The sequence below is a fragment of the Podarcis bocagei genome, assembly GCF_964188305.1.
Source record: "Podarcis bocagei genome assembly, chromosome: 12".
In the NCBI taxonomy this organism is placed as follows: domain Eukaryota; kingdom Metazoa; phylum Chordata; class Lepidosauria; order Squamata; family Lacertidae; genus Podarcis; species Podarcis bocagei.
Window position 1 is genome coordinate 5,454,287 of NC_138137.1, and position 27,562 is coordinate 5,481,848.

General features: G+C 43.5%; 1 protein-coding gene across 2 annotated transcripts in view; it reads right to left on the reverse strand.

Moving 5' to 3' along the window:
• The window catches only part of POU6F2 (POU class 6 homeobox 2), a 304,331-nt gene that overhangs the window by 47,546 nt on the left and 229,223 nt on the right, over positions 1–27,562 (reverse strand). For both annotated transcript variants that reach the window (XM_081165150.1, XM_081165151.1), the window contains exon 5: positions 25,234–25,553. In XM_081165150.1, coding sequence (XP_081021276.1) covers positions 25,234–25,553 — 320 coding nt within the window. The remainder of the gene's footprint in view (positions 1–25,233; positions 25,554–27,562) is intronic.

Here is a 27,562-nt window from a genome sequence, read left to right on the forward strand (position 1 = left end):
ACTTTTGTTCCATACGTCTGCATCAAACATTTAATCCTTCCCTAGAGAATATTACTAGTGGCTATTTTATAAACAATGCTCTAAAACAGGAATATCTGATACTTGTTACGTATAGATTGAAAATATGGGTGCATAAATACAGATACACCCACATATATGCTGACACTTCAAGTCACTGTTTTCACATTTTAAAAAAAATAATTGCACTCTTGAAGGCAACTATATATTTTTGCTGACTCCTCTCCTCTTTGACTTGTAGCCCCCTCCCCACCGGGGGCTAAAAAACTGTTTCCTGTGTTGTTTAATGTCACTGTTGTTTAATGACTTGTGAAAGTGTATGCCTTATGCTCAGAAGATTTTGCATTTTGCTACATTTTCCCGTGAAAAACTCTAATGCCACCCACTGCAAATTATAAATACCTTTAAAACATCATATATATTACATACCCAATACTACAGGAAAAATAATCTGTTTTAAAGTGCTTATTGAAGTGTCATTTTTTGGACATGCTTGGTAATCATGAGAAAATAGGTACATGTTGCTATCACATTAGAAGAAATAGAAGTTAAATAAAAGATCTTCAGCAGCAAACATGGAGGTTATCAATACTGTCACTCAGATGATTTGGAACGGAGGAGGGAGATAAGAATTTTCCAAATGGCTCTTCAAGGTTCCCTGCCCCCCTCTAGATTGTGAGTTCTTAAATATATTTAAATATATTTGGAATAATCAGGGCTTTTTTCAGCTGGAACTCTCCATAACTCAATTCCAGCATCTCTCACATGGGCACCATTGCTATTCTAAGAGAATGAGGAAGGTGTTCATGGTGAGTTCCAGCACCTCTTTTTCTAGAAAAATAGCCCTGGAATAATATATAAATAATTTCTAATTTTGTTTTATCCTTGCTGCAGCAGGGATTGCTGAAGGTGCTATATATTGTAATTTGGGTGGCTTAAAATGGTCCAATCCACTAACAAAGCTTGGGCACATGTTATATTGGCCTCGGTTTTGGCACCATTTGTCCCTAGAAACTTCCCAGAGCCAGATACCACAACTTGGTTTCCAAAAACTGCCTTGGTTGCAATGGGGGAAAGATCTTGCAACAGTAGAGTCAGGGCTGGGTTTAGGTTTGAAGCTCCTGAAGCTAATGGGGCCCTTTATAGGTCCAGCTGTCCTTTGCCAACAACCAATTGTCGCTGTTAGAAATGAGTAAACCAGTGATATTTTAGGGAGCAGGCTAGCATCACTTACATCATAGGAGCCAACACAACACAAAACACTGTTATTTTATTTGTTTTTTATCTTATATTTTGGAAATGTACACCCAGTTTTCACCCCTTTACATTTTTTGGGGGCCCCCAAGAGAGTGGGGCCCTAAGCTATAGCTAGTTTAGCTTATACGTAAATCCAGCACTGAGTGGAGTCCTCATTTGGAAGGTATCCATTGCTGACATGAAGCCGTGGAACTATAGTTTCCAGTTCCTTTTGATTCAATCCATTGAGACAAGCAGAATTGAAAAGTATAATTCCTGGCAGGAATTAAAGCTTCTGTGGATATCCACCACAGGCACTGGCTGAACTTAATGATGGGACCTTAAACTTTGCAAGCCTTCCTTGCTGCCAGCTTTCCTCTCCTCATCTCAAGGTACATTTGCAACATGGGGGAGGGAGGATGATGGTGGCAGGGGTTTGACAGAACCTTCCTAGGCTTGGTTGGTATTTCTGAGCTTTCTCTGAAAATTCTCCAATAAAGCTCAGGAAGACAAAATTACAATGTTTGCTGTAGGAAGCTCGCTTGCCATTACAAAATGTTACCGATGTTACAAAATGTTACCTATAGGGTTAAGGAAAGGGAATAGATTTCCACAAACATATTCCACAGCATTAAAACATTTTCAGAAACATTAAAACCTGCATGTTACAGTATGAGGCTATTGAAGGTGCACAAAAGGTAGTCAGCTTCAAACCATGGTTTATGGTTTGTTTCAGTTAAACATAGTTAAGATGAACCACAGTTTAGTGTTTGGACAACACACCAAACTGTGGTTAATCTAAAACAGAAGTTTCCAATCTCCTCCTTGTGGTCATGCCAGATAATAGAGAAGGGATAATCCAAGGTTTATGGAGGCTAATTCTTGTAATTCTACACTATTCAATACCCTGAACATAGCCAGATGGATAGGTGGACCTTTTTATGTGCCTTTAATAACTCTATGCTGAAGAAATACAACCTGTGCCGTTAATTATGATTGTGCAACCCTTACAGCACATAGGCGACAATTATTCACACAATTAATGTTCTTATTCAAAAACAAATTTTCACCATTTATCAGATTTGTGAGAATAAGACAACTACTTGATTTACTGATTTGATTGGGAGCCGCCCAGAGTGGCTGGGGAAACTCAGCCAGATGGGCAGGGTATAAATAATAAATTATTATTATTATTATTATTATTATTATTATTATTATTATTATTATTATTATTATTACTACTACTACTACTACTACTACTACTACTACTACTACTTACAAAGTGCCATAAAAACTTATAAGCTATCTAAAATAAAGTGAACTTGCAGTGTCAGATTTTACTAAGTTGTTAAAACTTCTTGACTCTATTTTGGTTTTTTTCTTGTTTTTTAGGTAAGTTCAAGAAGAAGGTAGGTAAGTTCAGCGATGTTCCCGGTAGCTGTGAAGTACAGATGGAAGACAGGGTGCCAGCGTTCTATCTCCATTTCTTCCTAGCAGTCCATAAAGTTGAAGAGCTGCTATTTCGCCCCCGACAGGGCCAATTTATTGGGGTTGGCTGATAGCCCACTCCCTGAGCACAGTTTTCTGGACTTCCTCAATAGTCTTGAGCCATTACTGTGACTACAAGTAACTACTGTGACTACTCGGGTTGCAAACGTGATCCATGTGGGAGGCATGTTCGCAACCCGCAGCACTGTGCCTGTGCACACGCGGGTCATGATTCAGTGCTTCTGCACATGTGCAAGCCCCAAAACCCGGAAGTAACCCATTCTGGTACTTCCAGGTTTGGCACAGTGCACAACCTGAAGCATCTGTAACCCGAGGTATGACTGTATTAGTGCTAAATGTAGTTATAGAAACAATTTCTTGGCTTAAGCATAAATAACTGAATAGCTGAATAACTCTATAGCATACAGGCATTGGGAGGTGAAGCTTTTCCCAGCAAAGGGCTCCATTTTTAAAACTTTATATGGACATAGTTATCTGGGGAACCCAGGGAATATAAATGTAAGTGATCAGTTGATATGGATGAATGAACTTCACATTTTTCTGCATATTTCTATCCGATTATGTAAGTATACCTTCAATTTACACTAAAGAAATGTGGATAATTTTAATAGCAAAGAAACCTATTAGAAAATAGATGAAGTATAAAGCTTACTCAGCAAACAAGGGAGAGTGGATCAAATGCAAACATCATTACATGAACTGTTTTCATGTAATCGGGTGCCATTATGGTTGGAACTGTCAAACAAGCTGTAATTGATGTCAAATGGTGCTTTATTTACTTTCAATTGGAAAAGACCTAGAAACATTTAAAACTGCTCATGAATTTTGATCTGAAGACTTTGGGTGTTCATCCAGCTCACACCCATTTCTGAAAGTGTGACACAGGAAGGGATTGAGTTCAATGAAAATATATAAACAAGACAGTACTTGAGTTGTTTTGAGTTCTTGGCATCCTAGTGTCCTTCCAGAAAGAGGCCAGAGGCAGGCATCATTGCTAAATTATGCTTTCAAATGCAGATATGACTTTTAGGACCACTCTCATCTTTTAAAAGGGGCATTTAGTATAATTTCATCAGGCTATGGCCTGGAAATAGGTTCATTAAACAGGGGAACCTGTCATTAGACTCCCATATGTTCTGGCCAACATGGCCTATGGTCAGGGATGAAGAGAGCTGTGGCTGCACTGGAGGGCTAGTGGTTCTTCATTCCTGGACTAGAACTTCACCTCTTGTCAGCACTATTTGCCTCAGTTCTTTAGATTGTGGAATTTTTTCCAGTTCTAGCGATCAGCCCTATACCTTCCCCTGTGAAGACTGAAGCAAAGAATTCATTCAGCTTCTTGGCAATCTCCTTTTCCTTCTATAGCACACCTTTGAGTTTGTTGTCATCCAAAGTGACTCAATTGCTTTCCGAGCCAGTCTACTCCTCCAATTCTTTTTTAAATACGTCTTCTTTTCTGCTTGCATTTCATTTGTAAGTGTTCTCTTTTCTTTTCTTCTTTGGGGCAAACCTTTCATTTTCTGAAAGAAGAATTATTGCCTCCAACAGGTTTCTTGATTCTGATTTTTGACCACACTGAAATCAGCGCACTTTGAGACCTAAAGGATTCCCCATTCAGCACATGTAAGCACATGTTTTTATACTTCCTTGTTGGATGGTACCAAACTCTGACGGCAAGTTGGGGTACAGAGTTGCTTGAAAAGCCATCCCTCTAGTGCTCTGACATTTCAGTGCATTTACGTGCTCCATGTGTGTTTTTTTATAGTTAATTTCAGCTGTGTACTTAATTGGTATCTAATGTATCTGTTCACCTCATCACAACCTTCTTGTTTGGACACTCAGTCTGCTTGGACACTCAGACCACACAAGAGTATTATATGGATGTAACTTAGTTTACAACATGATTTCACTAAATGGCTAAAATTTCCATGGATATGTGAAATCCATTTATACATCTCTCCCAAAGTATTCATTCTATAACATGGCTTTTAGTCTGAGCTGTCTTTCATTGCCCTCATCCAGCCAAGGGATTGTATGGATCAGTGCAAACTTTGCTGGATTCCCATGGTGAATGTGAAAAAAGCTGCCAGTTTTCTGAGTGTAAACTAAAGTTACCACAGTATTCAGAAAAATGTAAAATATGTATGTCTGTGGAATACAATTTTATTTTCATGATTTATATATGCTTCTAAATGTGAAATTTGGATTTTAAGGAAATGTTCAAAAGTTTGTGTTTTGAAAATTCTTTAACAGAACATGTACATGTCTCACTCCTTTGACTTGTTCATTATGAATCTCTCACAAAATCAAATTAACCCATTTTCTCCTGCCAAATATTGCAGGGCAAATTCCAGAGGAGTAGCTGTGATAAGGATAGTGGGGTTGCGGTGGTAAGGTGAAATAGAACTTATAGCACCTTCAAGATTTACAGATTTACATACATGTTTATCATCATCATCATTTCTCCTGCACAATCATCTCATCTGAATAGAGCCCATTTTATTAGATACATGAAATGTATTAGATGCATGTGCGTAGATATATTTGTCCAATAATATTGATAAGTTGTAAACAATGAAGCAAAAAGTTGATGAATTTTGTGTGTGTAAATAACATTGTGTAAGGATACCACATGTATCTGATAAAGTGGAATCTGGTAAATAAAAACCTATAGCACAATAAAACCTGGAAGCCTTTAACGCAACATAATATAAACTCTTGGCAGGTTGCAGAATTATCATTTTGTAGGGCAGGCACAGGCAGCAAATGAGTTTTGGAATTTGTCCAGCTTGCCAGCACAATTCGGGACCCTGCTTAGTCTTCCTCACAGTCCTTATTTTCCTGGGTTTAGAAGAAGACACTGAGAAAGAGGTTGCTACATATGCCATAAAACCAGGAGCAACGCTGGCTCTTGTACACAGGAAAGAGTCTTTCGTGTAACTAGGTCTCTTTCCTATTCTGACATGTCTGGGTAGTGTTAAATCTTGTCATTGGGAAATGTATAAACCTTTGCCTATTTCACATTTTTAAAAGCAGAGGTGGTAACAGACCCTGAAAAAGGACTGAACAGTTCGGTGCAAATACATCTTGCATGTAAAATATCATGTTGCATTTGAAATCTGATAAATATTTATTATCAATGCTGTTTGCTTTTAATCTCTTCTAGATATCATTTCTCCAGCTTTTTAGTACTTAAACAAAAATGGCATTTACATTGCAATATTGCTTGCCAACAATCTCATTTTCTGGTTTAGTCAGCAGCCTTCATGCTTGATTAGTCTTTAATTATACAAATACCTACATATTAAAAAAAGTTTTATTTTTTCCATACTTTGAGCATGTAATTATTTTCTCTTGCATGCAATAACCTTTAATTTTAGGATTAAGCAACTGATTCTCTTTAGAATGGATGGATTTTTTCAAGTGTTAAAGTAAATTTGTTTATTGTATTATGAGTGGGAAAATTAACTTTAGGAAAACCTTTCATTAGCACATTTGACAGCACAGCGATCAGCTCCTTCAAAAAGAAATAAACCTTCAAAAATATCAGTGCTTGGAGGGAAAAATGCTTGGAGGTTGATCCTGCTACCTTAGGGCAACTTCTAAAGTTTCATCTTCCTGTTCACCGTTTGAAAGTATTTGTGTAAGGAAGTGGCTAGAAAAGCAATGGCAGGATGGTAAATTCTTAGGACTTGCCAACTAAGGAGAATGTTCTGTGATCTTGCAAGACCTCAGTTGCTTAGCATTTTTTCAGACACCTGTGATATTTTTTCTTTTAAATGCACAATTATTGTTATGTTGATAGAACCCAGGTTCCCTTCATTAATAATAATAATAGTAATAATTTTTTATTTATACCCCACCTTCCCCAGCCAAGGCCGGGCTCAGAGCGGCTTACAAGCAATAATAAAAACAAGATGAATGATTACAACTTAAAAACAAAAATAAAATACAACATTAAAATAATGGAACATTAAAATATTAAAATGTAGCCTCATTGCAGGAGGAGAAGGAAAAGAAAAAAGAAAGAGAGGGAGGGAGGGAATCAAATTGGCTCCAAGCCAAAGGCCAGGTGGAACAACTCTGTCTTACAGGCCCTGCGGAAAGAAATCCGATCCTGCAGGGCCCTGGTCTCATGAAGCAGAGTGTTCCACCAGGCCGGAGCCAGTGCTGAAAAGGCCCTGGCTCTGGTTGAAGCCAATCTAACTTCCTTAGGGCCCGGGACCACTAGGGTGTTGCTATTTATGGACCTTGAGGCTCTCCGTGGGGCATACCGGGAGAGGCGGTCCCGTAGGTACAAGGGTCCTAGGTCGTGAAGGGCTTTAAAGGTCAAAAGCAGCACCTTAAATCTGACCCTGTACTCCACTGGGAGCCAGTGCAGCTGGAAAAGCACTGGGTGAATATGCTCCCATGGCAGAGACCCCGTGAGGAGCCTCGCTGCAGCATTCTGCACCCGCTGGAGTTTCTGGGACAGTTTCAAGGGCAGCCCCACGTAGAGCGAATTACAGTAGTCAAGCCTGGAGATGACCGTCGCATGGATCACTGTGGCCAGGTTGGGGCGGGAAAGGTAAGGGACCAACTGCTTTATGCGGCGAAGGTGGAAAAATGTCGCCTTGGCTGTTGCTGTAACTTGTGCCTCCATGGAAAGGGAGGCGTCAAGGATTACACCCAAACTCTTAACGGAAGGCAATGGCACTAATTGGGCCCCCGCAAGAGAAGGGAGTTGGTCACTAGCCATGTTTCTATTGCCTGCATATCATGCTTCCCTCTCAAGGTGCTTCCCAGTCAAAGGAAAGCACATGGCAGATAGTTAACTCTTAATTGTCAAAGATAACATTATACAGTTGCTTCTGGAGCTCTGGAGACCTACGCACCCCAATCTAGCATATAGGAAATTATTCCCAGGTTCCTGCTCTACAGAGCAGTTTCAGCAACAGGGGACCACTCTCCCTCTACCAGTTTATGTACCTTCCCCTGACAGGCTGCACACATGGAGCCAGAGACTGTGCCTATGTTCCCCTGCCCCTCCCTTTTCAATCCCTTTCTGGTTCTGGGAGACAGTGGTGCAGGCGAGGGTGGGGGAGCGCCTGGACCTTCACTTGCCTGGCCTACCTCTTCCTTCTCTTCTTCCCACCCATCCTGTGCTCCACCCTCCAGCTCTGAAGCTTCCCTTGCCTCCAACTCTTGCCTCCTGGCTGGTACAGTTCCCCACAAATCACTGATCCCGTCTCCCAAATCAGACTTCACTACCCCTGTGCACATCCGGCCAGCCCCTGACACTCCCCTAGACACAATCCATAAATGGTACCGGGCAGGGGGACAAGAGGGCGGAAATGTGTGGACACCATTAAATGTTTTACCCCATTAAAACCAATGTAACTTGTTTAAGAAAAAATAAGTTTAAGATAGGATATTTTAATGTGAAATATACCACTGTTTCTCTTTTAGCAATCATACCTAGGATAAGACCCTCCTGCCCTGACATTCACTTTGTACACCCCCACCATGCTTTTTTGTAAAGAAGCACGGGCCCGAATGTGAATATGTATCCTTCACCCAACAAGTTTTGCTCGGTACAATATAGTGCAGAGATGTTTGAGCAAATTTCTTTCAGGTTTATTATCAACAGCAGCCTTAATGGAGTAGGGCAAGTGAGACTTAAACTCCGACTATATAAGAGCTAACTTCCATGTTTAGTCTGTGCTCCTATTGAGCTTAGTTACCATTTTTAATATGTTACATGCTCCTTTTTATCCAGATAAATGTAACTGAAATTAGACTTGCTTTTTGTTAGAAAATAGTTTTCTTTCTTTCTTTCTTTCTTTCTTTCTTTCTTTCTTTCTTTCTTTCTTTCTTTCTTTCTTTCTTTCTTGAAATTTTTCTTCAGTGAAAGAGCTGTGTAGCTTAGCAGCTAAGAGTGTGCTCTCTGATCTGGGAAGCCTCCAGTTCGAATTTCACTCTAGCCATGCAAATACTAGGCAGCCTTAGGCAAGCAACAGTTCCCTCAACCAGCAGTAGGGTGGTAATAATATTGTACGGACTACTGAGATAATATGTCATACACTTGGAACACACACACACACTCTCTCGAGTATGACTTTTTAAAAAACAACAACAACCTCTCAATATTCTTACATTCATGTCTTCTTTTTTAAAAAAATAAAGTTTTATTTCTTTCTCAATAATTGTTTTGCTACACACCTTGTTCATGCTACATTTGAATGCATAGGTGTGATTTCTCTCATCCTTTCATAGAATCATGGAATCATAGAGTTGGAAGAGACCCCAAGGGTGAGCTAGTCCAACCCTTGCAAGGCAGGAATCACATCTAAAGCATCCATGACAGATGGCCACCAGGGGTGCTAACTTGGGCCCCAGGTTATGGGTGCCCAATGCCGCCTATGATGTAACAAGACATTGTGATGTCACGTTGCATCAGTGGCGCTTCCAAGGTCTTGCGGGGTCTTGGAGTTTATGTCTGAGGCCTTGTGAGACCTCTGGCATGACTTCCAGTTTCTACTGGAAGTTGCGTTCAGAGGCCTGGCGGGGTCTCGGAGATCACGTCTGAGGCCTCGCGAGACCTCTGGTGTGTTTTCTGGTCTGGGGGTTGTGTCAGCACTCAGACAGTAGAAACTGGAATCTGTGTTGGAGCCCTGTGTTGTGGGTGCCCTGGCACCCAGAACCCTCTAAACCTGGCGTCTATGATGGCCACCCAACCCCTGCTTAAAAACCTTCAGTGAAGGAGAGTCCACAACCTCCCAAGGGAGACCATTCTACCGTCCAACAGCTCTTCCTGTCACACACCCTTTATGGGTTATTTGTACCCCTCCTGACTTCCCTAGAGCTCACACATGATCTATCCAGGGTACTTTGCAGCATGATGAAGAACGCAACAGTTCTATGATTCAAAAATGAGACTTCATATCCACCAGCCAGGTGAAATGTCTGATGTAATTATTGATCTATCATCTTCCACAGGATTTCCCTGCCCTCGTGTGCTATTGTGCCCATTTATAGTTCTCAGCACTAATTTTAAAAGCTTCGCTTCCAAAAAATAAGACAGACTTTGTTTGTCCCAGGCCGCACAGCTGGCCATCGTGACCTATTGATATTTTTTTCTTTGCACACTTCAGGAATAGTGTGTTTGTTTGTGGGTGGGCTGGAGTATAAGGTGTGGGAGAGAATGTACCGTGTGCATAAAAGAAGAAAAATCTCCCCATGTATATATGGTGTGACCACGGGGATAAAATGATATATCCTTCTCTCCCCCGCCTCTATTTATTTAGCCCTTATTTGTTTCTAGTAGCCGCAGTAAGGTCAGACTAAGCCAAGAGAACGAATGGAATAAGCGTCCTGATGGGCTGCCCGAAGCTGGCTGGTGTTACGGATCAGCGTAAAAGCAGCTCTTTTCCCTGTGCCTGGGCCGATGTAACTCACTGGAGTGGCAAATTACATCAGACCTACAGCTGTAACCCGGCATTATGATTAATTTGATCAGTAATTTCTCCTGTTTTTCATTTTAATCGGTGTGACTATTCTGCTGTGGCAGGTCTTTCAGATCTAATTAAGATAAATCTCAGAGTAAAAGACTTGGCAGAATTTTCAAGTCAAATCCGAGCGTCAAGTGTGAAAGACCTGCAGCACCAGTCAATCAATCCCCGGTAAAAAGATGGCAGGTTCTAACTCAGCAATCAACAAATTTCATACATTCCAAGAGTGCTTAGTCACTCTCTCAAATGATCCTGGCTTTGGGAAAAAAGAAAGTATCATTTTTATTTATTTTCAAAGCATTCATTAATCAAATCAACTGTAACTACACCAGGATCCACAGGTGGACATGATACGTTATTTCCTAGAATTTGCTGCAAATGTTCGGTTTTACGTTTCTCCGTATTTCAAAGCAAAGCAACTAGCCTTTCAGAGTTCAGATCCAGAGTTCTCTGCCTGCAGCGTCTTCCACATACTTGGGGCTTGTGGAAGGTCCTTGACAGAAAGAAGTATGTACTATCCTCTCTGTTCAGCAGTTCATAGTTGGACAACTGTAGGAACCCATCACCATAGGAAATTGTTGGTTGTATGGTTCAGGGACGATGAAGACAAATGACCTTTTGCAACGTAACCACTTGGTGAGCTAGTCATCTAACTCCATTCAAACACTAAACTACCTCGTGGTGAGGTCTCTTAACCAAGGGTGGCTGGATCCTGTGCTTCCTTCTTGCCAAATAGAAAGAATTTGATTACACACTGGATGCAGATGCACAGTAGTTATGTAGTAAAATAGTATCATGTATCCACCACAGTCCCAGGCATCCATTCTAAATTACATTTCACACACCCCTGAAGTGTGCTAAAATCTTCTTGTGCCATTTGGCAGAATCATACAAATGACTAAACCAGCTTGGAGAGACCTTGGTGCAAAGTACCTTGGTTTTCTGAATGGACTCAGTTGTTCAGTTTACCAAATGGTTACATTCATTACCTTGTTGTGAATCTCGCTAATCTCAGTTTCTATCAGCTCTCAGTATTGCTCTGCCATGGAGTAAGGAGAGTATTTCTACACTCCTGATTTCTGAACAGATCAGGTAAGTTATCCTCCTCACCTGGCTAGGGTGATACCGATGGTATGCAATGTTATGAATCTTCACAAACTTGCTTTTATCTGCTCTGCAAATGGAAGGTGTGGAGTTGGAAGGAAAGCATCCGCACAGGAAAGTGTTTGTAATCTGTCAATTTCAGTTTCAAATCTGTCCATTTCAATTTCTCTCAGTTTCTTATTTTTCACTTAAGCTGTTTTCCCCCATTTGTGAACGTTTTTTTAAAAAGTCTGCAATGAAATTCACACATGTTTTTAAGTGTATTTCTCTTAATGTATGCATTTTTGTAAGGAATTTCCACTAAGATAATGCTTTTCTCATGCAGTATTTTCATTAATATACACAGTTTTGTGCACGCTGTCCCCTGATATATGCTGTTTTGTAGACTTTTTATTGGCCGCTTAACTGCATCAAAGGTTAACTGTATTTCATTTCATGTATTATTTGGGAAATGTAAATTATGCAGGTTTGCATTAATGCAAGAACTGCAGGTCCCCCTGTATTTATTTGCAAGCTATTTCTTTTTTGAATTATGGAGGTGGTTTGGGGAGGGGACAAGGGACTGGGAAACCAACACAACCGATGTCCCATCCACACACTTCAGTGAATTCTGCAGCAAATGCTTTCTGGTATTCAATTCAGGGCTAGCCTCTTGGGCTTTAATAATGCCAATTGTTTTACTAGAAGATTAATTTCTTTCACTTTAAATGTGACTCAGAACAATTCTTCCTGCGCTTCTAAAAATAGCAACACCTGCAGAGAGTATATTTGGATGGACCAGCCAAGCAGCGCATCAGCAGAGAAGAGCTTTCCTTAGGGAATGGAAAGGTTCTTGTACACATTCCCTTTCCAAACCCCTTAAACATCACTTTATTCTGTTTAAATGCAGCTTTTCAAAACCCTGCAGTGAGATGAACAAGTGCTTAATCAACCCAAAAGGTAGCAAGCTCCTGGAATAGAAAAAGCTTGCTGGAAAAGATACTTTTATATATATATATATTTGCCTAATACAGGGTGGGTATCCAGACTGATCAGAATATAAATCCTACTCATTTTCTACAGTTGACGGACTGTACTCCAGTAATTCAAATCCATTAATAACACAGGCAGAGATCAGACACTGGCATCTTAATCAGGGATGGAAACCTCAGGCCAAAAGACAATATATGGCACCTCAGGCTGTCCCCAGGCCATATCCCTCACAGCACCCCCTTGAGTGCTTTTGCCCGGCTGAAATGTGTCCTTTGAGTGCCACCGGCTTGTGTGCATGGAGGAGAGAAGAGTGTGTGTTTGTAGAAACTGCAGACATTTGTGTGGCTGGAATGTAGGCTGTACAGAGGTAAGAGACATATGTTGCTCCACCCCTTTTGCCTCTGGCAATGCCCACCAATGTCAACACAGCCCCCATCAAGCTGTCCAGCAATGATTGAAAAGATTTCTCACTTCTGGCTGCAGTATTCTTTTTGGAAAACTCTGCCCAGAAAAATCCTATCTAGAAACTGAAAGTTTATATTCAACCATATAGCATTTGCTCCTTTCTATTTCTTCCTCCCATCAGTGAATTCTATGATAGTTGGTACAAACAGAGTTTCCCCCCTGCTCCGTATTCACTTTTGATGTTCTTGTGATGGAGGATTCACAAAGTGTGTGTGTTGGGTGGGGGAGCAAATGGTTGTCTGAGAAAGGAAGACCCCCCAATTGCCTCTTGATTCCCCATTCCCTGCAATGATTCTCCCTGGTAAGGTGAACCCAGCATTAGTCACGAAGTGGAGGCGGAATGAATCTGATTTGTGAACAACCAGCAGACACTTGCAGTCTACCAAATGAGTATTTGAGAGCTTTGGCTGGATAGGGTGGGCAGAACTCATGGCATCTTGGACATGAATGCTGACAATTACAGTCCTACCTCTTTTGGAGCCCCCTACTTTTGTAGAGGACTATCCAACTGTGAATAAATGTTGTTGTGTCAAATTTCTCTTAAGCCTGTATTTTGGCTCAAAAGGATGTGTCTCTCACAACCACTTCATCATGTGGTAACTGTGTGGAACAATGTAGTCACCTGTACTCATCACCATGTGCTGAACTGTATTTTTGGTTCACACCTGGTGGTGTGCCTAAAGCTGATTCTGGTGCACAATCACAAATGAACACAACTGCCTTGGCACATAGCAGATGCACACAACTCGTGGCTCTCACATAAAAGATGCAGCCAGGCCCATCAGAGGCTTTTTCACCAGGATACCACACCCTGAAGTGGTGGTGAGAATAGGCTTTTAAATCAAGGAAGCAAGCAATCAAACAATGTGCTGTTGCTTTGCATTCTAACAATCTAGTGCTTTATTCAGTGCTACTGATTCGTAACAACTTTTGTAGATGGCCATTGATATTTTAGCAGGCTTTTCAAAAGTGGTACACTCAAGAAATACTAAAGCAGGGACAGGCAACTGGCAGCCCGAAAGCTCCATCGGTTCCCATGGGCTTTCCGTTTAGCCCCCACCATAATCCCAGGGGACCCTCCCTCTCTTGCATTTCAACTAACTTCAGTCACAGGAGACAGACAACTCTAGCACAAATAACACCGGTGACATTCTTAATGCTCTGCACAAGTTAAGGCACCTGCAAAGGAAAGCATACAGCCAAGGTATCTCCTTGGCCAGTTGAGGTCGGGATGGGGAGAAGGGTAGGTGGACAGGACCAAGCTAAACCTGAAAGTGGCAGGTCCATGCCCCAGGGTCAGGCTGCTTGCTGTCGAATCCCTGTAAAGCACAACATGGGCAGCTGAGAGACCACAGCTAGAACTTTCCCCACATCTTCCTTATCCTAGTCAACTTGCCACACCAAGAACATGGGGACCTGTCCTGCACTGAGCGAGACCCTTCATCCATCTACACAGTACTCTGGCTGGTAGAAGCTCTTCAGGGTTTCAGACAGGAGCCTCTTCTACCCCTACCAAACCATGGTCGACCACGGAACTATGGCTCTTCCTCAAACAACTACTCTCAAATAGGCATGGGGGGGAGAAATTTGACTCAGTTTTCATTTAAAGCTGAATTTATCAAATTCACACATTCCAAAACAATACAAGAACCATCCTTCAAAATCTGCACTTACCCAAATTTGGCAATGCAGTTTTCTGGAAAAACAGTGTTTACAAAAATGCATATACCAGGGGAAATGTGTATAAAATGAATTATATTAGTGAAAATAAGATATATAAGGAGAAAATGCTTGCAAAAGTGTGCACGTTAGTTAAAACCACAGACAAAAATGTGTTTCTTAAGAGAAATCTGCACTCAAATGCTGAAGAATGTGTGTGTTTCTTAAAAATCACAAATCGCTGCAGAAAGCTGGAGAACTGAATTTAAGATTGGGAAAATGAGAAACGGAGAAGTGAAACTGACAGATCCTTCCATCCCTACTCTCAAAGCAATATAATTTTTGCTGTCCACACCTCTCCCAAATCTCAAAGATTTGTAGCAAATTCCTGAAAGTGTCAGTGAACATTGAATTGAGCTCCTTAGAAAAACAGTTTTATCTTCTTCTTTTAATGGACAATCAGCCCTTGAAAGCAACGTTTGTTTGTTGTGTTTTACTTTCACGAAGTTTTGGGGGCATCTGTGCAGGTGCTCTTTCTCATTTAAGCTTGAGCTTTCCCATCTATTTTCCGTTGCCATAAAATATCTAGGTGCCAGATATATTATTTAAGATTAGCATGAAAATTTAATCTGAAGTAGAATCTGCTTTCGCAATCTAAGGCTTTGCTTTTATTTGGGCTGGTTTCTTTGGTAGTTATAAGTCTTGATGTTCCACACCTCTCCTCCTGCCTACCCAAACACCCTCTTCTCTCTTTTTATTTACCCGTCAAGTTCCTTCTTTGGCTTTTACTTATTTTGTGTAGGTTTCAACAACACAAAGGTGCTTTATCATTGAGTTCTGAAAATGGTCAGAATAATTCTACCTTCAAGGCAGCCCTTGGGAAATCTCCTCATTTTCTGTCGATCTTTGTAGGTGAGTGAAAGAGTGAGAATCAGTTGGGTTCTTTTTCCAGCTGCAGTATACTATCCTCTGCATAGCAGATTTTTCTCATTTGTGTGGTTCAAAATATATGGATAGAACTGAATCGAACACTAGCACCAGCTAGCGTCAAAATAAAATACCACCATCCCCCAATTTACAAGGATTCAAAAATAGCATAAGACTACAATTACACATGGTCCTTCTAAAAAAAAAATTCCTTCCTGTAGCACCTTAAAGACCAACTAAGTTAGTTCTTGGTATAAGCTTTCGTGTGCATGCACACTTCTTCAGATACCCTTCTAGTTAAACAAGAAAAAAACAAGATACATAAAATGTGGTTAGATATTTCATGCTATCAGTTTGGGCCTGAGTTTGCAGCCACCGTGGTAGCATACCTTTTGCTACATATAAAGTTCACATTAATTTATGGCTACTGGTGTCTTAATTGTGCATTTAACAGGCTATGCATGTGGCCTCATGAGCAGTGTAACATAAAAAGGGAACTCACTGTATTTCACAGATCAATTGGTTTCAGAGTATACTTTGCTCACAGAAGTTGATCTGTGAAATTGTGTGAATTCCCTCTTCAGTGGGATGTTTGGCTCACATGAGTAGACACATGGAGCTATTAAGGTGCTGCCAATGCAAATACTAGCTCTTCAGAAGAGGGGTTTACCTCAGGACCACACCAGGGAAGGGAAGGGTTAAATTCCTTTCCCATGCCAAAGCTGTGGCAAGGTAATGCCTGAATCAGCTGTAAGTACAGCCAGTATTTCATGCATTCCCCCCCCCCCCCAGTTAGTGCAGAAAACCAGAAATAATATTACTTAGGTCGAGAAGAAAGTCACTCTGGTCAGGCAGAAAGGAACTGAAGTCAGTCTCTCTAGAGTCTAAGCTTACTGACTTACCGTAATAATAATAATAATAATAAATTTTATTTATATCCCGCCCTCCCCAGCCGAAGCCGGGCTCAGGGCGGCTAACAACACTAAAATAGTGCAACATTATAAAAACATCATAAGAATTAATTAAAATCAAAATTGATGGCAACCATAAACTAAAGTTTTGTAAAGATTGCCAAAGGAGGGAGTCAGGCTGTGCCCTGGCCAAAGGCCTGGTGGAACAGCTCTGTCTTGCAGGCCCTGCGGAAAGATGTCAAGTCCTGCAGGGCCCTTGTCTCTTGTGACAGAGCGTTCCACCAGGTTGGAGCCGCAGCCGAAAAAGCCCTGGCTCTAGTTGAGGCCAGCCTAACCTCTCTGTGGCCTGGGACCTTCAAGATGTTTTTATTTGAGGACCGTAAGTTCCTCTGTGGGGCATACCAGGAGAGGCGGTCCCGTAGATACGAGGGTCCTAGGCCGTGTAGGGCTTTGAAGGTTAAAACCAGCACCTTAAACCTGATCCTGTACTCCACCGGGAGCCAGTGCAGCTGGTATAGCACCGGATGAATGTGATCCCGCAGCGAAGACCCCGTAAGGAGTCTCGCTGCGGCATTCTGCACCCGCTGGAGTTTCTGGGTCAGTCTCAAGGGCAGCCCCACGTAGAGCGAGTTACAATAATCCAGTCTGGAGGTGACCGTCGCATGGATCACAGTGGCTAGGTCAGGGCGAGAGAGGTAAGGAGCCAACTGCTTAGCTTGGCGGAGATGAAAAAATGCCGCCTTTGTTATAGCTGCAATCTGCGCCTCCATGGAGAGGGAGGTATCGAAGATTACACCCAAACTCTTAACGGACGGTGCTGGCACTAATTGCACCCCCGCAAGAGATGGGAGTTGCCCCCTCAATCCCATATCGTCCCGTCCCAGCCAGAGGACCTCTGTCTTCGAAGGATTTAACTTCAACCGGCTCCCACGTAACCATCCAGCCACAGCTTCCAAGCATCTGATCAGTGTGTCTGGGGCCGAGTCAGGATGGCCATCCATCAACAGATAGAGTTGGGTGTCATCGGCATACTGATGGCAGCCCAGCCCAAAACTCCGGACAAGCTGGGCGAGGGGGCGCATAAAGATGTTAAAAAGCATCGGGGAGAGAATCGCACCCTGAGGCACTCCACACACCAAGGAGTGGCGGGATGACAGTTCCCCCCCAAGCGCCACCCTCTGTCCCCGACCAGAGAGAAACGAGCGCAGCCATTGAAGGACTGTGCCCTGGATCCCCACGTCGGCGAGGCGGTGGTCCAGAAGTTCGTGATCGACCATGTCGAAAGCTGCTGACAGATCTAGAAGAATCAGCAGCCCCGACCCGCCTCGGTCCAGCTGTCTACGAAGATCATCTGTTAGGGCGACCAGAGCCGTCTCGGTCCCATGACCAGCGCGGAAGCCGGACTGGAATGGATCCAGAGCCGATGTTTCATCCAGAAACCTACCAAGCTGTTCAGCAACCGCTCTCTCAATCACCTTACCCAGGAATGGAAGATTCGAAACTGGGCAGTAATTGGATAGATCTAAGGGATCTAATGATGTTTTCTTTAAGAGCGGACGCACCACTGCCTCCTTCAGTTCCCCTGGGAATGTCCCGGTGCCAAGGGACAAATTGATGATATCCCCCAGGGGGGCCCGCACCTCGTCTGGACACGCTCTAATCAGCCAAGACGGGCACGGGTCGAGAGGACAAGTGGTGGGTTTTCCAGCTCGGAGGAATCTGTCCACATCGGCTGGGGATATCCGGTCAAAGTGGTCCAATACTGGACCCGAGGACAGTCGAGGGGCCTCCAGTTCCTTTATTGTATCCAAATTGGCAGGGAGGTCATGGCGGAGCGACAGGACCTTCTCCGCAAAAAAGCTCGCAAATGCCTCACAGCTGTGTGTCGAATTGTTATTTAAATTTGGCTGTCCTTCGAGGGACGTTAAAGACCGAATTATACTAAATAATTGTGCCGGGCGAGAGCTAGCGGATGCAATGGAGGCCGAGAAGTAGGACTTCTTAGCGGCCTTCACTGCCATCTCGTAGGTTTTCATAAAAACCCTATAAGATGTTCTTGAGGCTCCGTCACGGGCACCCCGCCATACTCGCTCTAGCCGTCTGAGGTCCCGCTTCATTTTCCGGAGCTCCTCAGTAAACCAGGGAGCCCGGTTTCTGCGGGGTCGCAGAGGGCGCTTAGGTGCGATCTCATTGATGGCTGCCAGGAGCTGGGTATTCCAGCCCTCAACAAGCTCAGTCAATGAGTCGCCAGGGGGAGAAAGGTCCCGCAAGGCTTGACGGAATCTATCAGGGTCCATCAGCCTCCGCGGGCGAGCCCAAATCGGCTCACCACCTAAGCAGGGTGGGGGTGGAACATCAATCCTGGCTTTCAGAGCGTAGTGATCAGACCATGGCACCTTCATCGAAGGAAACATGATCACATCTATACCGACGCCAAAGATCAGATCCAGCGTGTGGCCTGCTTGATGTGTGGGGCCCGAAACAAACTGGGAGAGCCCTAGTGTCGCCATGGAAGACACCAGGTCCAGAGCCTGTGAGGAGGGAGTGGCATCGGCATGGATGTTGAAGTCCCCCAATACCAATAGGTTAGGGAACTCCAAGGCCCAGCCGGCCACCGCCTCCAGCAGGCCTGACAGGGTGGCTGCTGGTGCGCTAGGTGGCCGGTACACCAGCCAGACAGCCAAGCTCACCTCGGAGCCCCACACTAGGCCAACACATTCAATGCCGGGGATCGATGGCGGTGGTAGAGCCCTGAAAGAACAATCTTCCCGGATTAATAGTGCCACCCCTCCCCCCCGGCCCACAGTCCGTGACTGGTGGAGGACGGAAAAACCCGGGGGCGCCATCTCTCGTAAGGTAACAGTATCCCCTTCACGCACCCAGGTCTCCGTCACACAAGCCAGGTCAACCCCCTGCGAGATGATGAAATCTCGCAGGGTGGCGGTTTTGTTGCCTATAGACCTGGCATTGCACAACACCAGTGACGGAGGTGAGTAATCCTTGCTCACCCTACCCTCGTCTCTCGGGATGGGGCGCAGATTGGAAGGGGTACGAGCATATCCGTATCTCGATCCCCTTCGCCTATGACATCTGCCCCCACCGCCATACCTCCCTCGCCCCTCCACGGTCGCAATCCCAAGCCTCAAACCAACCTCCATTTACAAATTATAAAAGCAAACAAACAAACAAAGAAACAATTGCATCAAAACAAAACCAATCCCCACCCCACTCAGCAACCATCCCACCCCAACCCAAAATAAAACAAAACAAAATAAAAATACATGGATAAAAAACCACCGTTTCTGGTGACACAACAGAGTAAAAAATAAAAACACTTTTAAAACACTTTAAAATATATAAAACGTTTAAACATTTGCTGCCGCCGCAGCAGTGTCCTTAGAGTTGTGCCGGTGGTGAGTATGGGGCCCGCCCCCAGGCCCAAGATGGAGAATGGGCTTGCAGGGGGAGCGGTCCTCCCCAAGACTCACCGGCAGAACAACAGCAGCGATGTCCCGAGGCCTCCTTGGAGCCTTATATGCTGAGGTGGAGTATGGGGCCCGCCCCCAGGCCCAAGGTGGAGAATGGGCTTGCAGGGGGAGCGGTCCTCCCCAAGACTCACCGGCAAAGCGGCAGCAGCGATGTCCCGAGGCCTCCTTGGAGCCTTATATACTGAGGTGGAGTATGGGGCCCGCCCCCAGGCCCAAGGTGGAGAATGGGCTTGCAGGGGGAGCGGTCCTCCCCAAGACTCACTGGCAGAACAACAGCAGCGATGTCCCGAGGCCTCCTTGGAGCCTTATATGCTGAGGTGGAGTATGGGGCCCGCCCCCAGGCCCAAGGTGGAGAATGGGCTTGCAGGGGGAGCGGTCCTCCCCAAGACTCACTGGCAGAACAACAGCAGCGATCCTGACCATGCTAGCACCACCTAATACTGGTCTTCTAGTTTACTTTTTGGCAACTCTGTCTTATCACTAAGCTACTAGCTTTTATTTCTAAGGGTCTTCACTACTCTCCCCTTTGTTATTTCCCCTTACCTCCTTTTAATTCCCCAAACACAAAAGCAGTGACTATTCGTTTTTAGCTCTAGTAGTCAGTCATATTTTAAGATTTATCTGTTTTCTCACCAGTTGCTTGCTACTGTAAGTTGATTAATTTATCACAAGTAAAAAAATGCAGATTTTAATCAGATCCTGTTGCATTAGATATGGATTTATAAGGGTTATTTGTATAATGAACCAATATGATCTGGCAACTTCATATGTATGATTGAATAAAAAATGGTTCATGCTTGGACGAGTGTATGAGTGTGTACACTTTTAAAAGAAGGACCACTGAGGCCTGGAAGTCCTTGGCATGAACTGCAAGAAATTAGAACCCAGACCTTCAGCTGCTATCCTTTTCCTACCACAGTGTATGGTATGGTTTACTTTAATTGTGCAAACTGTTTTCTGTTCTTACTCTCAATCACATGCTTGAAATGATACTTCATGTTAGGAACTCTGGAAGTACTTTCTCCTGAAGGTTGCAGAAGTAAGTCTATGCACCTGAAAAGCATGTTTGTGCTGTAAATTCATGACTATCACAATCTATGTGAGGAGTAACACCACCAAAACAGGTTAAAAGTGTGGTCAAAGATCGCCCTGGTAACCAGTACAGGTAGCCATATATATTATTTGTATCTCTCTCTCTCTCTCTCTCTCTCTCTCTCTCTCTCTCTCTCTCTCTCTGTGTGTGTGTATACACACCCACACCTACACACATCATACAACCTGGAAATGCAGTACTGTCTGCTGACCTAAGTGCAAAACAGTAATAAAATCATAGCGTGACACAGAAAAATCTGACAAGAATCATTCTGAATTTTGTAGCTCTGTTTGCAGCCCAACACCACCATCAATTTAAAATCAACAAAAGAAAGTAAAATACCTCACTCAGGTATATGTAACAAAGTCACTTTCATTTAATTTTCTGTCTGAAGACATGACAGCACCTGTACATTTTTAGTTATAATTGTTGTTATCCTTCAGAGCCTTTTGAAATAAATGCAATCATCCTTCTGTATTACTGGCTTCTCCATGACAATCTTTCTAAGTTGCCCTGTTCTAAACCAATATCTTTCAGACAGCCGCTGAATAATGTAAGAAGATAAAACCCACATGAAAAATCAAGAATTCAGAAATGAAATTTAACCTGTCAAATTGTAACTTAGTTGATCTTTATTCCCTTAATATTCTTCAAACTGAAACTGCTTCGTTCTAGTTCATAAAGACCATTTACCTTGGAGGCTATTATTTCCTAGAATTTAATTCCAAGTCAATATTTAAGTTAAAGCAACAGACAAAAAACAAAAAAACAGACACAAACACAAACCAGCTTCTTATAGGCTTTTGCAATAGTGGTTGTGGAAAATGGTGTCAAGTACCTGCTGTGGGCTATTGTAAGTCCCCTTGTTCTAATGTAGGCATCAGCAGCTAGAGAGCCGGGGGTCAAATCTGGCCAGTGAGGAATATCAACTGGTCCCTGAGCTTAGTGGCAAGAAGCAGTGCACTGTGGCAACAGGATTGCTTCGTACCTGGAAAATACAGGGGAGGACTGGCCTCCCACACTCTGATCCTTCCTCAGAATGGTTTCCTCATAAAACTAGTGGCCAGTCAAGGGTCAGGAGGAAACAAAACAAAACAAAACAAAACACCTCCCAGCAAATCCTACAGAAGCATTCAAATAATTTTAAAGATGGCAAGACGAAAGGCAACAGTAGCTGCTTAGGAGTACAGCAAACAGATGGGTAGTTAACAAGCAGTTTAGGATGTGTCTCATGCAGAATTTACTCATCTATGCTGGCTTGGCAGCGGCACTGAGGCAATGAAATGTGACAGCAACCCCTTTGGATCTAACTCTCTCTTCTTCTTCTTCTTGCTAACACAATAGACTGCCCACGAACCTTAAGTACTCATTGGCACTATATTATTGCCATGCCTTTTAAAGAAACTTGTGCTTTTGAGGCCAAAGAATTCTAAACTAATACCCTTTGCACTATGGCTACATGGGAACCTTTGCAGCAAACGGTGGATTTCTCTTTCAGAACAACAGGTTTTTGTGATGAAAACAGAACATGCTTCCCCCGCCAATCAAGTTCCAAACTGCCTCTCCCCACCCCGTAAAACTTGGCCCACATCTGTAGTTCAGTCTTTGGCATGTTGACTCAGAAAGAATTTCCATTGTATTCAGTAGGGTTACCGGCAGGCACAGACCAGGGTGCCATATTTGGCACTCTAGGTCTCTCTGTACAGCCCTAGGTGACTCTAAGGACATTCCCCTTCCCCAGGCCGCTCTCCTCACCAGTCCTTCTCCACAGCCTCCTCAAGTGCTATTGACTGGCTTGAATGTGTCCTAGAATTGTGGCAACGCCATTTGCTTGCCTGATGGAGAGAGTGTGTTGGGATGTGTGTCTAAAAGCTCTGACTTTAGTATGGCTGGGATGTAGCCTTCTGTAGAAAAGGAAGAAGCACATCCATTGCTCTGACTCACATGTGCATAGTAATTGCTCTCATTCCTGGATCCTATCTACAGGTAGAGGTACATTGTCCATACAAATGGAAAGTGATCTTTTGCACTGATCACCTATTAATTAACATTCAGCCAATAGCATGGCACACAACAATATTTGTTAGTATGTTAATATGAGTGAGATTTTCCCATCCCCTCTTTAATCAATAGAGCAAATCAGGTCAATAAGAAAATAGCCTGGATTGCTTTTTATGCAGGAATCAGCTGGTGAAACTCTTTACAGGATTGACATACATTTTACCATCTGGTAACATTGCTGCAGATCAAAAGGCTGTTAAAGGGACAAGTTCAAGAGACAAAGATAGAGGTGTGGGGTGGCCAAAATCTTTATCTTGCTTGCCATCTTGTGGAGTTCTCTTCTGTTTATGTTTCAAAATAAATTTGGCTGCTTTTTCTGTCTCATGTGAAGGACAGTTACCACAGAGGACCTGTCCATACTATATTCATATTGGTGGCTTCCCTCAAAGAATTCTGGGAAGCGAACTTCGATGAAGGAGGTGGACCTTCTCTGTGGCAAATACTAATCTCCTCTCACCAATCCCAAGAGTTACCTGAGTTTAAGGTTGCAATCCCATGCACATTTAGGAATAAGTCTTACAAGTAAGCACGCAGGGGGCATGGCTGCACGTTTGCAGTGCAGAGAGCATCCTGAGTGAATGAGACTTGTGTATGAGCTTCCCCAAAGATGCTGGGTGATGAACTAATAAAAATCCACCCCATTTCCAAAGCTGTGGGAAACACATTTCCCTGGCTTTCCTATACTTGTGCCTATGGCTTATTTTGTGTAAGTTGCTGATAACACACTAGAAAAAGAGGCATTTACCCTTCAGTGGAAAGCAGTCTAGGAATTCCCACTGTTCGGTTTTGCTTTTTTCTTATTGCTTACGTAAAAGCTGCTGGTTTGGTACAGCATGCATACAAAAGATTGATTTAAATTAGCTGGCAGCAATCAGCATGTACATGCAACCCCTGCAGGGTTCATTTTATTTTCCCTGCAGTGAGTGGATCATTGCCTTCCTGAGGAATGAAATGGACTCTCCTTTGTTACCACATGGAGACCTAGGGTACATTCGTACCAGCTGTTTTTCACAGACTGCTTTTCTTATTTGCAGATGCTTGCAGACTGCACTATACGTCTAGTCATCAATCCCACCATACTCCTGTGTTTGTGTGTGTGTGTGTGTGTGCGCATGCAGCCTGCATCCCTTCTTTAAATAGGTACAGATGATAGTGTAATGCTATATACCTGGGACAAACCAAGAATGAAATAGGTCTTGGTGCTTAAGAGTGGGTATAAACTGGCTGATAGTTGTCAGGCTGTTGTGGGAAAGTATGAGGGGCAGGAGAGTGGTGACCAGAAAGAGGTGGAGGACAATAGCCACCTTTTTATGGGCAAAAGTTGATTTGGAAAAATATATTTTCATTCAGCCTTGAACAAATTAAACCCAAGTCCTGTCTTGGGGCTCCCCATAGACATCAGGTTGGCCACTGTGAGACCATGATGATGAACGATGTAGGTGATTGGCCTGACCCAGTAGGCTCTTCTTATGTCCACATGCCCTTAAATCCCTGTTCAGCCATGAAGCCCACTAATTGCCCTTAAGTCTCTCACTCACTCTCATCCCAACTGGTCTCACAAGATTGTTGTGAAGATAAAACGAGGGGAGAGAGAACCATGGAGAGATGATATCTCTGCCCATCAGTAGCTGAGCTGGCAGCTTGTGGGAGGCATCTCACCTTTCCCTTCAGTTATCCCATAACTCTCCATCTCTACCCACCTGCCCCCATGTCATAGACAAGAGAAATAGTGGGTCAAACGGTCAAGAAGGTGGTTTCTGAACATGCTGTAGAGGAAAGGGAAGGGCAGGTGGGGCTCATCAACCTGGGAAGGGGGCCCATCTAGGAGAAGGAAAACTCTGATCCTCCACCTCTGCTGCCTTGTGGGACATATTTGGGAGAAGACAAGTCTAAGAAGGAAACCCTATATAAATCCACAGTGAATTCTTTAAGATGGTTGGATGGCATCCTTCTGGCAACCGCTGCAGCCAAGCTAGTGCAATCGTATTGCTCTGCTTTCCTTTGGACCACATCAGTGAGGTCAAGGGAGGGTCTTGTTGTCTGGGCAGCCCAGGACCTCCGTACACACTGCCCAGGCTTGTGCCCTAGGGGAGGTCACTTCAGTACTGCTGACACAACTGTTTGATTTCATCCCCAGATGTTTGCTCCATTGTCTCTCAAGAGTCAAGACAGATGGATGCCAGCAACCAAGTGAAAACAAGCAAATGGTTACTCAAACAAAACGAAGAGGTATCCTGAGAAGCAAGAGAAACTTTGGAAGCAGTGGCCAGAACAAATTCTCAGATAACCAGGGGCCTTACCTGGAGTGAGTTTGGTGACGTGAGAGGTGAGGGAAGGCCATGCCCTGGTGACTGGTTGGGCTTTTGAGGAGAGCTTGAAGACTGCTGAGCTGGTGGCGGCTGACTCTGGCTTTGGGTTTGCTGCGTCTGTGGTGGAGGCGGGGGCTGCGGCTGCTGCGGCTGCTGCGTCTGTGGCTGTGGCTGAGATTGATGTTGTGGCTGGCTGGCTTGTCCCTGGGGCTGCTGGCTAGTTTGGCCTTGCTGCTGTTGTTGTTGCTGCTGCTGCTGGAGATGTTGAAGCTGTTGAAGCTGCTGAAGCTGGGAATTCAGGGATGAGGTAGCTACAAGTAAAAAATAAAATAAAATTCAAATCAGAATTACATGTGTTTCTTTGCGTAGATTGCAAAGATATACTGCCAGACTCCAGAGCACTGTCAGAAGAGCAGAGGAGAAAACAAAAGCTGGCCACCTCTGCTATAGGCTTCTGCCTGCAGATATAAAAGCTCAAAATGTGAGTACAGTCTCAATGTGCATGATTTTCCTGCTCCCTCTGAGACACATTCTTACAGTAACAGCAGTCCTCATAGACAGCTCACTCTTCTTTTGCATAGGTAGGGGAAACGATTTGAACATAGATAGAGAAAGCACCTTTGGTCAAGCCTTTTGAAGGAAACTAGAATCCAGAAATTAGTGGGAGCCAAGAAAGTGGAAGCTGGAAGAACAGAAAAGATTTTAGGGCAGGTCTGTACCGCCAGTCACTTGCCAAGTGAAGAGAACCCGACAATTAATGTTTGGCAGCTGAACAGAAGCGTTAAGAAATGTTTTTTGAGCCTGTGGGGCAGTTGCCAAACACCTGAGATGCCAAAACACATAGTTGGTGTTCAGTTCTATGAGTCTCAAATCATGAAGCCCTCCTATAAAGATACTGAGTAAAGTAATAGGCTAACGTTTCTTAGCAACAGAATGAATGCTATCACTGTAAATCATGGACACCTAATCTGTGGCCCATTGGATGTCATTGAACTACAATTCCCATAATCTCTGACCATTGGCCATGCTTGCCTGCAACTCCCATTATCCCTGACCATAGGCCAATATTGGAGTTGAAATCTAATAACATCCAGAGGACAAGTTAGCCGCCCCTGCTATAAATTGTGTGGTGTCAAATTTTTCAGCAGTCAATGTTGTCCACCAGAAAGTGGCCTAGGTTTGGGAGAGAGATCTCTGTTTGAATCCCAGTTCTTTTTTCTTTGTCTTTGCAGATCAGCTTTAGACAAGTTAGTGTCTCTTGGCATCAGTTTCCCATCTGTAAAATGGAAATACTGGCACTTTATAGCTCACTTCATGAGAATGTGATGATGGGGTAACTGAACTTTTAAAAAGTCTTTAAAAGAAATATATAATTGACAATCACAAGCCAAGAAGGAAATTCCTAGGAGTCTCGTTGTGCAAATGGATAAGAAGAAAATGGCCTCAATTTGTTACAGCTGTTTTATGGCTGTAGAGCTCTGTGGGCTGGTGAAGGATATTAAAAGGAATAAAATAAGATTCAGTGCTAAAGTGCAAAGTTGCCTGGAGGTCCTAAATGATTATACATGGAAGTATATGCATGGTGCCAAAGAAATTAAGATGCACGTAAGGATAAAACAGATTAAGACAAGAACTTTAGAAGAGAGCCAGAACCCTGGAGATTTGCAAAACAAGTGTTATTTTAACTCTAGACACAATCAAGCCAAATGCCAGCATTTTTAGATATCATGGTCCTTAACTTTAACTGGATGGTGTGTTACTATAATTAAAATAGTATCCAGAAAAGATCAGCGTATTTTCTAATTTTTGGAAGGTTAATGAAGAAGAGTTTCTGTATACTGAAAAAAAAATTAGACAACCCCTCTATGTAATAGTTCAGAACCACTTGACAAGATGGAAATTGTTGGCTACCCTTCTTCATGAGTCCCTCGGGATTCAGATCTTCCAGTGTCTGCTGGTCCCACTGCCCAAAGGGTAGAACAATCCAAGCATCCATTCCACCATGCAAGAGGGGGGTTGGATAAGATGGGGGGGTGTCTCTCTGCCCAACTGTGACATGCTCCAGTGGTCAGTGGGTTCCACTACTGGGAACTCCTGACTGCACCCACCTAAACTGCAGGTGGGCACAAGTGATTGCTGGAGTCCTGGCATATCCCTGATGGAGACAGCCAGTGTATGCCCTTGGGAGAGGCCATATGTGTGGGGGAAAGGGATGGAGTCAGGACAGCCAAAGATCTGCTGGCTCCAATCTGTGCTACCCTCTTCAAATTAAATCCTGCTTGAAATGTATCCACCTTGCTGTACGGGCTCCAATCTGCTG